This window comes from Emys orbicularis, chromosome 16 (assembly GCF_028017835.1).
Source record: "Emys orbicularis isolate rEmyOrb1 chromosome 16, rEmyOrb1.hap1, whole genome shotgun sequence".
NCBI lineage: Eukaryota > Metazoa > Chordata > Testudines > Emydidae > Emys > Emys orbicularis.
The window spans coordinates 20,308,966-20,324,222 of NC_088698.1; the positions used below are offsets into that span (position 1 = coordinate 20,308,966).

Genomic DNA, 15,257 nt, shown 5'->3' on the forward strand with positions numbered 1-15,257 from the left:
GAGGCAATTCTCAATCGCCCCTCAGTCATCAATGATGAGGCCATTGACAAGATGCCCCAGGTTGCAGTCAATGACTCCATGGATGCTTCACCAGAAGAGGACGAAGTGAAGAAAGCTATCAATCAGCTGTCAAGTGGCAAAGCCCCAGGGTCAGATGCCATACCAGCAGAGGTGTACAAAGTCGGTGGACCCGTGCTGTTACGGAAACTCACTGAGCTGTTTCAGTCCTTCTGGAAGCAGGGAACCATTCCACAAGAATTTAGAGACGCGTCCATCTTGCACCTCTATAAGAGGAAGGGCAATCGCCAGGTATGCGACAATCACCGTGGAATCTCGCTGCTTTCTACAGCGGGGAAAGTTCTTGCACGGGTTCTGTTGAACCGATTGATCACTCACCTGGAGAAGGGCTTACTGCCAGAATCACAGTGTGGCTTCCGCAAGGGACGTGGGACTATTGACATGATCTTCGCTGTGCGTCAGCTACAGGAGAAATGTCAAGAGCAGAATCGTGAACTCTACACAACTTTTGTGGACCTCACGAAAGCATTTGACTCTGTCAGTCGCCAGGGCCTGTGGAGGATCATGTCGAAATTTGGCTGTCCAGACAGATTTATACGAATGGTACGTCAATTTCATCACGGTATGATGGCTCGTGTCCTGGATGACGGTGAAACATCTGAAGCCTTCCCAGTCACCAACGGCATCAAGCAAGGGTGTGTTTTAGCACCCACTTTGTTCAGCATGATAGTCTCTGCCACTCTGACTGATGCCTTTCAACACTGCACTGAAGGAGTAGGCCTGAAGTATAGAACTGACGGGAAACTATTTAATCTGAGGCGACTGCGTGCCATCACCAAGGTGAAGGAAACTGTACTTCGAGACTTTCTCTTTGCCGATGATTGTGCTCTGAATGCTAGAACAGAGCCAGAAATGCAAGCCAGTATGGACAAGTTTTCAACTGCATGCAACAACTTCGGTCTCACCATTAACATCAAGAAGACTGAGGTCATGCACCAGCCAGCTCCCCACGCTTCGTACTCAGAACCGTCCATCACTGTAAATGGACAGAGACTTCAGACAGTGGACCACTTCACGTACCTGGGCAGTACCCTTTCCCGAGCAGTGTCAATCGATGATGAAGTAAACTGCAGAATTGCTAAAGCCAGCTCTGCATTTGGCCGATTGCGCTCCAATGTTTGGGAACGTCGAGGGATCAGCCTACCAATGAAGCTGAAGGTCTACCGAGCAGTGGTGCTTCCAACTCTGCTGTACGCCTGCGAGACGTGGACTGTCTATCGGAGTCATGCACGAAGGCTCAATCACTTCCACATTTCCTGTCTGCGAAAGCTTCTAAAAATCAGATGGCAGGACAAAGTGCCTGATACTGATGTCCTTACTAGAGCCAGTCTGCCGTCAGTTTACACATTGCTGATGAGAGCCCAGACCAGGTGGGCCGGACATGTGAGAATGTCAGATGAACGCATTCCTAAACAGCTCTTCTACGGAGAACTCACTCAGGGAAAGCGTTCCCATGGAGGACAAAAGAAGCGGTTCAAGGACACGCTGAAGACCTCTTTTGAAGTCCTTCGAGATCAACACCGCCACATGGGAAACCTTCGCACTGAACCATTCAGCATGGCGCAGCCTCATTCACACAGGCAGTAATACCTCTGAGGCGAGGCGTATTGCTGAGGCTGAAAAAAAGCGTGAGCTGCGCAAGTCCAGAGCTGCTTGTACACCATCGACAGTGCCAATATATGTCTGCCCAACGTGTGACAGGACGTTCCACGCCCGAATCGGACTGATCAGTCATCTCCGGACGCACAGAGCCCGGTCATCGAAAGAATGAGTTGTTGAGGTCTTCATCGATAACGATGGACGAATATCAATTGTTGTCCTTCAAGATGCGTCGTGTACACATACATTCCACCGATGGCAAGCGCACGTGCTTCCCAACTCGAGTATACTGAGGGCACACACTATCACTGCAACATATAAAGTACACACTCACCCAGAGGAGAACCATGATCCCAACATGGAGGTAAGGTGCAACTAGAGCAGGTAGAAAAACAGAAGGAAAAAATGGTGAAAAGCTTTTCATCATTATTTTCCAGTTCTGAAATTTCATCCTGTCTTCAAGTTCTTATAAACTTAATCAAACTTCAATATATCAGAAATTTCAGCTAGCTCTAAAGTTTGTCTAAAGTATGTGCGGGGGGGGGGGGGAAGAGGGGAGAGAAGTTTTGTGAAGATTTCACTGAACACCTTTTGCTCTTTTTTTGCTCAAAATTCAAACATTTTTGATGGAACGTGTGAAATTTAAACCATTTCAACCAATCATAGGAGCCCCACATATGTACATCTATAATACACCTCCACTGAGTCAAGGGGACAGGTGTTGGTCCAGGAGCCAGACAGAACCCAGCTTGACTCTCTGGTCCCATGTAGAGTTTGGGGACAGTTAGAAAACCATCTTTTTACTTGTGAACCGAGCAAACTGGATCTGTAAGTGAAGGAGAGACAAACATGGAATTTTGTGATGTCATTTTTACGGAGCAAGATCTCCACTTTAAAACATTTAATCCCCTTCATTCTCCCTTAGTGTATTTCATGGTGCCAAATTAAACAGTGACAGTGGCATATAGAATAATTGATTCACAACTGATGGTATCATAATGGCGTCTGGCTGATATAAGAAGCCAGCCAAAAAGCAGAACATGCTATTTGAAAATACGTTTAAAACTAGCGCGTGCATCCACAATTCGAAGTTTAGTCCCTCACAGATCCTTCAAAAGAAGCCTTAAACGAATGTGATTTTTGTATACAGCGATCAATCACGAAATACATCTAGAATAGAATTTAGGGGAGCAGAAAAGTTAGATGCATGTGGATTACACTGGCTTTGTGTGTGTAACTGCATCTCAGCCGAACGACTGCACTCAGTGCTTATAACAGCCTGCTACTTGCTCAGAGCTGAAAGAGCTACTCTAGCTCGAGCAGTCAAGGCGTATGCTGAAGATAGGGGCATCGATACCTGCTGCTGACCACGGTATCTATGTTTGTGTGGCCAAGATTTAATAGAGAAGCCCTTACATTTAAACATTTGGAATCAAAGGTGACCTTCACGTCCTTTATAAAGGCAAATATGTTTCTGATCTATAGAAACTGGCATGGGTTAGCTTGACATCAGTTGGCAGCATAGATTTGTTTGTGAAATGTACCACTTTGCAATCAAGCCCAGTGCAGTCAAGATGCCATTCTATCTCATACATCCACTTGGATGCATATGTTACATTACTGAATGTCAGCACAGCTGTTGCATCTTTCCCATAGCCTTACACCGGGGCTGTTTTTGTTCCTGGAATAACAACTGGGTTTCACCACTATCTGGTTTGTTTTCATGAAACCAGAGTCGCCTTTCAATGTATCCAGGCCGTCTCTACTTGGCAGTTCTTACACACCCTGAGTGTTACATCTCTATGGAACCTTTGTAACTAATATTCAGCAACGTCTTTATTCTTTAGCTGGTTGGGGGAATAAGAAGGTGCAGAACCCACAGTCCATTAGACCTTTAACTAAAAAATAAAAATAAACCCAGTTCACTTCTCATGGAGAGCTTGAAACCTTCGCTGCCACGTTCCTAGGCATGTTTGTTTCGGCTGTAACAGTGTAGCATGGTGTGATTCTATCCACCACCAGTCCCTGAAGCACCGTAACGTCTTCTTGTCCATATTACTGGATGTCATAGTGCTGCGCAAGCCACTGCTGCTGTCCACACACTTGCTAGCAGAAGGCTTGCTGAGAGTCTGAGTGCCGGGTGGGCCGAGAGGGAATCTGAGGAAGAGGTGCATGAGCAGACCTCGTAGCCGTTTTCTGAACGGCTCTCGTCGTGCTGCCCTTGCTTGGAGTGCGCCCCAGTCCTGCTGCTCCCTGCTGAGTCTGGAGAATCAGACTGCATGTCACCGCACACCAGCCAGTCTCTGGCGATGGACTGAGGGTAACCAGGTTCTGCTTCCAGGTTATTGTCCAACACTTTCCAGTACTCCTTGCCCCTGAAGAAATAGGTTGCACCTGGAAAAAAACAAAGACATGCAGGGTTAGCAGGCATGAGCTCTCGGAGGGGCTCTCTGTCACTAGTCTCCATGGCAGCAAAGGGGTGCTCACACCCAGCTGGACACAGCAGTAACGGAAACATCCTGAGCTGATGGGAGCAGGTGCAACTCCACCAGGAGTAATGGAGTTTTTGTCCACTTGCACCTGTTCACGACAGCACAGTAGGCAGGGACATGGTGCCACCTGTTTGTTTACAGGGCTGGCTTTAAGCGTATGCTACTACAGTGGCCAAGTCAGGGGGGGTCTGCCACACACACGACTCACCAGCCATGGTGCCAAAGGCCCAGTTATGGTGGGGGAAGAAGATGGGCAAGGCCTCACATGTCTAACTTGACAGAAGGGCCTATATGTTGATGTGCCCAGAGAGAATATGCTGAGGGTTTTGTGATGCCGCTGGCATATTCTTAAAGAGATAACCTCAAGGCCTTTAATCCACCAGGGACCTGGGAAGAGAAACTCCTACAATATACTGTGCTCCTGCGAGCCAGGCATTTCAAAAAGACACCTCAGCACAGAGGCCTCCTACGTCTTAGGCATCACTTAAGTCCCATGTTAAAGGATTAAGTGGTTCATAGGGCCTTGCACATGTACCACTGACAGACCCCGGTTGTCGGCGGGTGGGATCGAACCTGGGATCTCTGGCGCTAAATGCACGAGCCTCTACTGCATGAGCTAAAAGCCACATGGCCCTTAGCTAAGGCTGTGAAGCAGACTCATTAATCTCTCTCTAAGTGGTCTCGGTGCCACTAGATGGGACAGAACACCACGCCCAGGAGGTGTAGTGGGTTGCACACAGACCTCTTGTCCAGGGGTAAATTTCATCCACGAACAGGTACATTTTGAATTCCCTGAACTCGCTCCATGCTCGTTAAGGACACCTGCCAATGGGAGTGATGAGCAATGCTCAAAAGCTTCCAAGGTTCAGCCCGATAAGCCCCTGGAGATGTCCCTCTTCCCAGGTCGCTATTACATAGTTCGTTTGACATCTAAATCAAACCTGGAAGTGTCACTTTCTTGTAAGTAGTGCTTGTGCTGGAGGGAATGGATGGTTTTACGTCCTCACTAACGGAACTTCCCGCCCCTCCCCCAGGGAGATCAGGCCCCACACCAATAAATCTCATCCCCTAGAAGGAGCTTTCTGACCCACTGCCAAACACTTACTTAAAAAATCAAAACTCTTTATATCTTATTAACTTATTTTTTTCCAACTCAAATTTCAACAAATACGGCACAAGACAAAACACCATATCCAACCCATCGCATGATACGGATCAAGCCAGACTACTGCCAAAACAGGATAGACTATTGCCTTTGTTTTGCCCTAATCAACCACCTTAGGAGGCCCCAGTCCTACAAGCTGCTCTAAATGATCCTTTTGTCTGTAGGAACCCCACTGATTTCTGCAGTGCAACTGACAAGATTGGGGCCTTTGGTTGTCCGTTTCTTAGGGCATGAACTGTCTCTCGCTACATGTTTGTACAGTGCCTAGCACGAACAGTTGCAATATGAGTGTAAAATGATAATAAATAACAAAGGCAGAAATCCAGAACATGGTATCGTTGCAGAGCACATGTAGGATTGGAAATAATTCTGAAGACTTCAAGAAAAAGAATAATGTTCATAGCAAACAATAGAACCTATTTGGCATCAGACAAGTATCAATGCCACTTCTATCATATATATGCAGCATGACACACAATAACTGATCTGGTTCGGTGCTCATTGTCTTTAGAGGTGGATGACTGCCATATTAAAAAAACTGAGTGCAGTGGAGGATGTGTATATTGCTTGCCTAAGGAATTTAATATCATCATTCACAGAATTAAATTAATCCTGGTACTCCCAGCTATAATTTCTTGTCCTATGCTAAACAATTCCCCTCCCTTAGGGACTCAGATGGGCATGTGCTTGTGTAGCTAGCCTGCCCTACAGCTCACACTGCCATCCTATATTCTATTTTTAACACTTTAGCTGGTTGAGAGCTAGTGTGGGTACGTCTCCTGGAGCTGGGAGTGACACCCTCAGCTCGGAGTCTAGACATACCCCAGATTGGCAGTGCTGCAGCACTTTCAAGACAAAAAATGCGAAGAATCTCCTATCCTATCAAAGCACCAGAGGAATGGGGGTAGCAGAACAGAGTTACCTTCACTGGAATTTGTCTAGGATGCTGGAACACATGTTCCACTTTTGCAAAAATGCCCTAAGATGTCCAAAGTGATCAGGAATTTATTGTTATGTCCAAAGCCCCATGTCGCTTAATATCATGTGGCGCATTGGTTGGTATTGATACTAATGTATGCGTACAGCACAGTTTTGACAGAGAGCAGAGTGTCCTCAACATATCTTACTGGGGTTTTACCTCTGAGGTCCCACACCCAAGAAATGAGCTAGTTCAACTCTGCTTATTTCATCCAATCACAACCCAAGGTGGTATGTATGCCGTCAGACATATTGCAGCCCCTGGCCGGTGCAATACAGAACCCGGACTTGCCTACATCCTTGCATTTGCTACTTATTAGACATGCTTTACACATCAAGCAGTGACACATGTCCAGTTACTGAGCAACAACTTGCAAGACTGACCACAAGATTCTTGTGATAACAGCTCTGTCTCCCGTTGAGTAAAACTGCAGCATGGTGAGATTTCACAGCTGTAGTCACAAGGTCTCATGAGATCTCCAGTGATAATGTGCATCACTGCTGGAATAGTGTGTTAGGTCCAGGCTACACTTTAAAAGTTTTACTGACATAATTATGTTGGTAAGGGATCTGATTTTTGTTTGCCAGAATAGTTATGCTGGTAAAAGCCCTATTGTAGATGCAGCTATACTGGGATAAGGCACTTTATATTGGTATCTCTTATTTTGCTTTACTGAAACAGAATACGCTACATGGGTAGAAGCGCTTTTATACTAGTATAACTGTGTCTGCACTAAAGCCTTTTTTCTGACTCCAATTTAACTATGCTGGCCTAGTTAAAGCCACAACATTTCTAAGTAAAGACAAGGCCTTAGGTTAAAAACAAAACAAAACCACACTCTGCTAAGCTAGCACCGACTCACCATCTGACCATCTCATTGCGTCATCTAACGTGCTTGGAATGCCCTTCCACAAAGTGGTCTCGGAAGGATAGCCAGGATCCATCCTCCGCTCATGGTCGTCATAGCGCCAGTAGAGACTGTCCTTAAAGAAATAAGTCTTGTCATTGTGGGCCCAGGAAAAAGCAGCGTCGATGCCTCCCGGTGGCAAGCCAAAATCCGAAATTGGCCGAGGGTATCCTTCCTCCACGTTATTGTCTTTGAACACCCAGTATCTGTCTCCTGAGGAGAGGAAACAGGCATGTAGAAATATCAATTCTGCTTCAGGTTACACTCCATGATCTGCTGCTGTGACAATCCCTAGATTCGAATTCAGGGCACTCCACAAAGGGAACTACAAAACCAACAACCTGCTGAGGAATCTGCTTCTTGTGGAAAATGCTGTTGGTGTCAAACTCCCACTTGGATACAGCCAGCCTTTGCTACTTTGCTGCTGGAGGCATTAGGTCCCAGGACATAGACATGTTGATTATGCTGCGTAGTCTGAGGCTAGTCATCTGTGGTTATGCCATTTAATTCCCCACCTCCTCATCCCCTTTGATTTCCACACAATAACTGTTTAATAGAAATAAAAAGTCGCACACAGCTTTCGAGGGCCAATAGAGAAGTTCTGTCTGTAATTCAACTTTTAACACAAACGCACGTACGCACCACCTTTGTAGGTGACTCCCCCAAGTTTCTGTGCATTCATTCAGCTGGATTTGAAAGATCTGCACATGTGGTAGGAAGGGCACATGGCGTCTCGAGAGATCTATCTATCTTGGGTACTTATATGGCCTCCATTACCATAGTATTTGGCTGCTCTCCAGGAGGGGAATCCATACAGATCAGGCTCTAGCACAGCTGCTCCTATGTGCACAGAGGGTACAAACTGCAAGCCCTGTGCTCAAAGGAGTGAATCTGGCCCAGGATCTATAATTGGACCTATGGATTGTTTGCCTCTCTGATATTGTTCTTTCAATAGCTGTGTGGTTTGGCAGGGTCCTTGTGGAGTCCAACACGTCATGGTGGCCATTTTGGATTTCTCCATCTGAGAAAATAATGCTTCGGTAGTATGTGGGAGGCCTTAAAAGCTTTAATGGGTGCAGATGTGGGATCCATTACTGAGGATAATCCATTTCTGCAGCCTCACCTCTACAATTCAGCACTTCCGAAATCAATAATTTACCACACGCAAAGTGGGACATTAGAGAGGCAAAAAGCAATTTCCAACTGAGAGAAGCTTAGCACAGCTGCTCCTTTTGGAGTTATCCAGTAGGCCAGCTCCCTAAAAAGCACCACAGACCCAGTTTGAGTGCTGGGTGCAGTAATTACACAATGGAGACACAGCCACAGTTTTGAGTGTGGGAAACTGCTAATTAGTTAAATTCAAACTAACAGAGCAACTACTGGCAGCAGGCATAATACCAGGAATGAACGGGCCAGAGGTACATTTAGTTCTTCCATGTGGGACACTTCAGAAGTATGAACCGAACCTAATGCCTCGTCACAAAGGTGGAACATAGTTTACTAAATTATTGTAATGAATCAGTGCACTGCAGACAGATACAGTTCTCAGCTAAATCACACGCAACTGGGGACAAGGGCTAGAATCCTGGCTCTTCAGCTCCTAAACTCTTTGAGCTGAAGGAACTCTCCCCTTAGCTAACACTACTAGTAGGGCCCTTCTACAGCTTAGCTACTACAACCTCACTCAGGCGCTGATGCACACAGCCAGCAAATTCCTCCAAGTGCCTCCAACAACACTGAATGTTTCACATGCAAGATGCTCAGGGTAGGCCCTGTTAGGACAGAAGAATTAAAAATCCATCTTCTACTCAATGAAGTATAAAGGGAAAGAAAAAGAAGATGCGGGGGCTGGAGCACATGACTTATGAGGAGCGGCTGAGGGAACTGGGATTATTTAGTCTGCAGAAGAGAAGAATGAGGGGGGATTTGATAGCTGCTTTCAACTACCTGAAAGGGGGTTCCAAAGAGGATGGATCTAGACTGTTCTCAGTGGTACCAGATGACAGAACAAGGAGTAATGGTCTTAAGTTGCAGTGGGGGAGGTTTAGGTTGGATATTAGAAAAAACTTTTTCACTAGGAGGGTGGTGAAGCACTGGAATGGGTTTCCTAGGGAGGTGGTGGAATCTCCTTCCTTAGAGGTTTTTAAGGTCAGACTTGACAAAGCCCTGGCTGGGATGATTTAGTTGGTGCTGGTCCTGCTTTGAGCAGGGGGTTGGACTAGATGACCTCCTGAGGTCCCTTCCAACCCTGATATTCTATGATTCTATGATTCTAAGAATTGTAGCACTTGTTTAAGAAAAAAAAGCAGTTTGCTACTCTAGCTGGTCCTGTGTGAGAAAGTGAATTTTTTTCATTTTTTTTTTTTACCAAACATAATTGTTGCTTTTTGAGTGGCTCTATTAGCAGCCTAATATGTATTAGCCTTGCAATGGTGGGTTCATGGCAGCTTATGACCCAGGAGCTCAGTGGAACACCTCAGCATATACACTTGGGGCCCTCACATTTCATCTGCCATACTGAGGCTTATTTGTCCAGCATGGCAAATTCCATTGAATGACACCGAGTTCCTCCTTGCCTGCAGGACTAATGGAAGTTTAAAGCTACTAGATACTAAAGCCACAGATACTAGCAAGAGATGTGTGGTCTCTTTAACAATGTTTTTGCTCTTACCTTTGAAGAACACGATCTTGTGGTCATTGGTTCTCTCGTACACCGCGTCCACACTGTCCATATTGAGAGGGAGACCCCGCCAGAAACGGTGGATCTGAGCTGGCTGGAGGGAGACCAAGTGTTTATTGCGAGTCAGTCTCCAGAAGTACTTGCCTAGATGAATACAGATTGGACATTAATGAACCATGCCATAACACCCCTTTGCTAGGAGGAAAAAGCTGTGGGTGGAGTCAGGGGAAAGTAGAAAACAAAGTACATAAGGTGGGAACTATGAAACTATTTGCTTTCTTTTATTCCCCATCCCTTGGATGGCTCCCATATCCCTGACACTGAGCCATAAGGAGAAATCCACTTCCAGACTCTGCATTACAGTCACCATCCTTCTGTCTGAGAAATGAATCTTTTACTGTTAAGAGCATCCGTGCTGGGGGGAGACAGGAGATATTTCCTCTCCTTCCCTCCAGGGCTGAATATGCTGCCTCAGCATCAGTACCAGTATCATTACTACCCAGCAACTGAGTACCTGAGACCAAAGAGTACTAAGGCAGCTAAAACCAGGCTAGATCAGACCACAGACTAGCCCAACAAGTGATAGTTTCTGAAGAGACAGAAGTATCTGGAGCTTTTCCCTCTCCCCACACCGCCGATTGCTTTAGCAAACAGTGACTACTACTGTTTGTTGCTCTGCCATGACTCTGACCTCCAAGTGTTTGAATATTTTGCATATCCCTCTGCAACCAACCCATATCGTGTACTAGGAAGAGGTGATCTGAAATCCAGTAGCTTTTATAAAGGGGTAGGAATGGAGGAGTGAGAAGAATAAAGAAAAAATACAGAGGAAGAAAGGAAGAGCAGAAAAGGAGGCACAATTGACGTATATTGTGCACCATTCTAAGGTGTATTGAGAAGGTGGCCTCCTTCTCACCCAAAATGTTACAATGAGACAAATTCTCTGCTGGTGTAAAAGGGCACAGCTCCAGCAACCTCAGTGGAGCTGCAGCTACGAACTGGGGCTCAGCAAGAAATCACATTGATCTTCCCTTCCCATCACAACCAATGTTTGCTGCGGGAGAAACATGTTTAAGGCTGCGATATTCAAAGGTGTATCAGGCAGTTAGGTTATCAAATCCCATTCAATGGGCGTTGGGTATCTAATTCCCTTAGGCACATTTGGAACTCTCCACCTGAATTTCAGTGGTTTTGCAGCACATTCCATTCCTGGGATCTCTATAGCGTGAGTTCTGAGCTGGAGGAAGCAGGCTGATTACCTACCCTATCTCCCCTCAGTCTCCTCTCTAGTACCCCCATTCCCAAGAAGCTATTGTCGTGAGTTTATGCATATCCCTTTCGGCATAGCAGGGAAATGAGCAACAGGTCCAAGATGTTTCTTCAGATTTGTATTCAAGACATTCAACGACATTTCTACAGAGCTGGCAGATTGTGACACCAACTTTCAAAATTTTATGGAAATTGGATCTTAGCCTAATAATGCAGGAGGCAAAACTCCAACACTTAAACATCTGCAGCGTGGGGATTTTTTTAATTACATTTATAAGGATTTATATCACATACTTATTCTTCTGCTGCATTTTGCCTATTTGCTCTATATGACTGAAATCTATGTCTGAATAATATATTCAACTGTTAGGAATGGCAGTAATTACAAATTCTTTTAAGATCATTACAAATCTAGTATTCAAACTGTCTGGCTGGTGTATACTTATGGAAACACATGTAATTAAATAAAGATGTTCTTTGCATCTCTAATTAGGCTTGCACTGGAAAATGCCAGATTTTCACCATTTTCAGAAGAAATACAGTTGGCATAATTGCTTTGTTAATAGGAATGTATCTAAAGTTAAAAGCGCTCGGTGCTAATTTGACATAACTGGAGAAACCCCACCACTTTGTATTATTTAGCAGCTCTCTTTCCCTATTGATGGACTCAGCAGGTGCGCGGCTGCAAGAAGCCAGTTTTCAATCTGAATTCGAAGTCAGGAATAAGCTGATTTCCAAGAGGCCATCAGGAGCAGCAGAAACGTAGCAATTTAGGTAGCAGTGAATTCTGAATGCAATGGCTCCCATTTGCCCACGAAGCTCATGTTATCACCTCACCATGGCCTGGTCTGCCTGCAGAAGTGCCGCACTTACTCTGACTATCCCCAGGCCATCCTGGGCAAGAACTGTAATTAGCGTACAGAGTGAAATGATTTCATTTATGGTGAGAGAGCCTGATGTAAGACCAGCCCAAACTTGGCAGATTGAAAAGTAAGCATGAAAACCAAGGTTAAGATGGGCCTTCCTGACCTCCCCCAATTCATAGAGATCATGGTAAGTTCCCATTCATGTGGGCGGAGGCATTTTGCTTTTTCTGATGCTTGGTGGTTTTGATTCCAGCTGTGAAATGCTCTCAGCACGCTGGATGCCTCTGGCAACATTTCTGTACACATTATATAGGTGGGCCAAAGTTTAAAACTTGGGTTGCCTAAAGTGAGGGTCCTAAATCAAAGTGGTCTGATTTTCAGAAGTCCTGAAACTCTGCAATTCCATGAAAGTCCATAGGAACTCTGGGTAACTCTGGGCACTCTGTATTTGAACTGCACAGAACCCTGCCACCTATGAGGAGTTACTTCAGGTTTCACATTACTGTTTGGTGGCATTCTGTATGCGGTTCTGACAAGTTATTGCCTCAGAATTGGGAACTGCCAAACAAGAGGTGATAATTAATTACCCCAGTCCAATCTATAGCTTTTGAGCCAGATCGTGAGCTAAGGTAAATTGAAGTCAACAGAGTTATGCCAGTTTACCCCAGATCTGCCTATTGACATCACTGAAGCTATGGAGATTTACACCAGCTGAGGACCTGGCTAATCGATGCCAATGGAGCTATACAGATTTCTACCAGCCAAGGATCTGGCCCTTTAAATCTGCCCTTGCTTCACCAGAAGAAACACACACTTGTGACAAATATATGCCAGAAATAAACCATGAGGAGAATTTCTCTCTTGGTTTTTCGTTCTAGTTCTCCTCTCCTAACTCCCTTTCTTCCTTGCAGCCTCTTTGGAGCCAGCAGCTCTGTGCAGGCGTGAGAAAGAAAAAGACATCTGCAGAGAGAGTGCCTCGCGGTGTGAACATCATCTTCTGCTTTGTGCTGCCTCAGCGGCCCAGGCATCTTCAAATGCTTTTGTTCATTCCCTCTTTGGATGCCCTCCCTCCTTCCATCTGGTAGTGACATGTTTCAATGGAGATGCCGTAAACTCTCCTGGTTTCTGTTTATCATCTCAGTGAGGAGATGCCTTTCTTCTCCCCTAGGAGATCAGTTGAGTCAGTTCTGGACAATGCATCACAGTGGCCTCAGTCAGGGACCTTTCCACCTCAAAGGCAAAGAAACCCCAAGGAAACCAGGCAGAGAAGAACTCTGTACAGCTGAGGAGGCACTGGCAGGATTCTCTTAAGACAGCCTGTCCCCCCTGGAGATACACTGTCAGCAACTGTTCAGTAAACATGGAACCAGATGGTACTGTAATTTTGTGCGTGTGTTGTCGTCTTTGGATGATGGTGCATTCACAGCATGTGGAACCAGGAACGTGAAGTGTGGGCGGAAAGGGAAGTTGAAGGCATTCAGGACATAAGTCAAAGTGATCTGTGGCTGTTCTCTCAATCCTCAGATGGACCCAGATTTGTACTTTGATACTGCAAATGCCAATTTCAGTTTGTCACTTTGAAATCCTGGAGCGTCTGGTTGAACAGCTCAAATAGTGGCATAGCAGACATTGATGATATCCTGTCTCTAACAGTGGCCACTGAGAGCTGGTTCACAGCAAAGTGTAAAACCCCCATAATGGGCAGTTATGCAAAAACATGACTGGGGGCAGGATGAACGGGGGAGGAAATGGAAGTTTCTTCTGAGCTCAAGGCAGTCAGTGATTGGCTGGTGTCCTGAGGGCCTTACCACCCAATTAGTGTAACTGCAGATGTTCTTACAGTTTACATACATTCCTAATCATTCATTAGAGTCCTATTCAATTCTTTGCCTCTTTAGCTTCTAGCAGCAGTGAATTCCATAGCTTAATTATGTGTCAGTTTAAATTTATTGTCTCTTAATTCCACCGGATTTCCCCTTCGTTCTTGGGTAAGCAGAAGTGCCTGATTTACCATTCAGTATTGTGTACCTCTACCACGACCCTCATTCACCTCCTCTCTAAAACAAGCAGGCCTCATTTAGGCTTTGTCTACACTACACAGCTTTTAGCGACACAGCCGGGCAGTGTAAACGCTGCTTGTCAGCACTTTTGCGGACAAAATACTTCCGCCCTCTCTGAGCGGGGTTTGCGTTGTCGACAGGAGAGCGCTCCTGCCAACAACGAGCCGTTTACACGGCCACTTGCCGTGGCAAAACCTTTGTCTTTTGGGTAGGGGAGGGAGGCTTTTTTAAGCACCTGTGAACGACAAAAGCTTTGTCATTCAATTGGCAGTGTAGACAAAGCCAGTCACTCTCCTCCCATCTGGAAGTCTCTACCTGTTTCATCGTCACCAATGCCCATCTCTAGGTCTTTTCGAAGTCTGCTGCACCCTTTTTGAAAATCAAGTCTATCCTACTAGTTTCGAGCCAGATGGTGATCCTAACGGATCTCATTATACTGCTCCAGCGGGGCCTGAAGGTGGGTGTAGATAGAGGGCCTTAAAGTTCTAAGAGCCCTTCATGCTGCCCCAACGGTGTAAAGTGGCCTCAGTGTGAATGAGAATCAAGCTCTGGCAGCCCAGCTTTGGAGCAAACCCAATACTACTGGATGTGAACCTAGTGCTGCAACCAATACCCTGACTCCATGCCCCAGACGTCTTGGCAAAGCCATCCCTCTGCTGGAGACCAGGTTTGAAGAGAAGAGTAGACTGAACGGTTTGCATGAACGGAGCCCAGCTGCGTAACGCCGAGCGAGGTGCAGCTTCGGCTTGGCAAAGGTCACCTAAGCCGTTACGCGGAAAGCAGCTGCTTACCTTTGAAGAAGAAAGCCTCGCCTCTGATCTGAGCCACAGCGTCAAAGTGAGTGTTGCACCTGTTGGGCATATCTCTTCTGAGCCTGCAGAAAGACAGCACTCATGTGAGCAGCAGCCCCGCCCCCACAGCCAGGAGCAGGGCTCTCCAGCTCCCCAGGACCAGGCACTGCTCCTCCAGGCAAGCAGCAATTCCCCTCCCACTCACTGCGCTGGCTCGTCTGGCTGAAGACAATTCCCCAGTGCACACAGAAACTGGGATCTGCAGTCCCGGGCCATCGAGATGGAGGGGTTCAATGGGACATGGCTGTAACTAGGAATGATGCAGAAGATCACAGAGGCCCAACGTTTGGCGGGTCCCTGCTCCCACCCCC

General features: G+C 46.1%; 1 protein-coding gene across 1 annotated transcript in view; it reads right to left on the reverse strand.

Annotated features, from left to right (window-relative positions):
- Positions 1-3,742: 3,742 nt before the first annotated feature.
- The window catches only part of MMP17 (matrix metallopeptidase 17), a 110,274-nt gene continuing 98,759 nt past the window's right edge, over positions 3,743-15,257 (reverse strand). The window contains exons 7-10 of the mRNA XM_065417884.1: positions 14,887-14,969; positions 9,892-10,044; positions 7,176-7,433; positions 3,743-4,071 (exon numbers count right to left, since the gene is read on the reverse strand). Of these exons, the coding sequence (XP_065273956.1) occupies positions 3,743-4,071; positions 7,176-7,433; positions 9,892-10,044; positions 14,887-14,969 (823 nt within the window). The remainder of the gene's footprint in view (positions 4,072-7,175; positions 7,434-9,891; positions 10,045-14,886; positions 14,970-15,257) is intronic.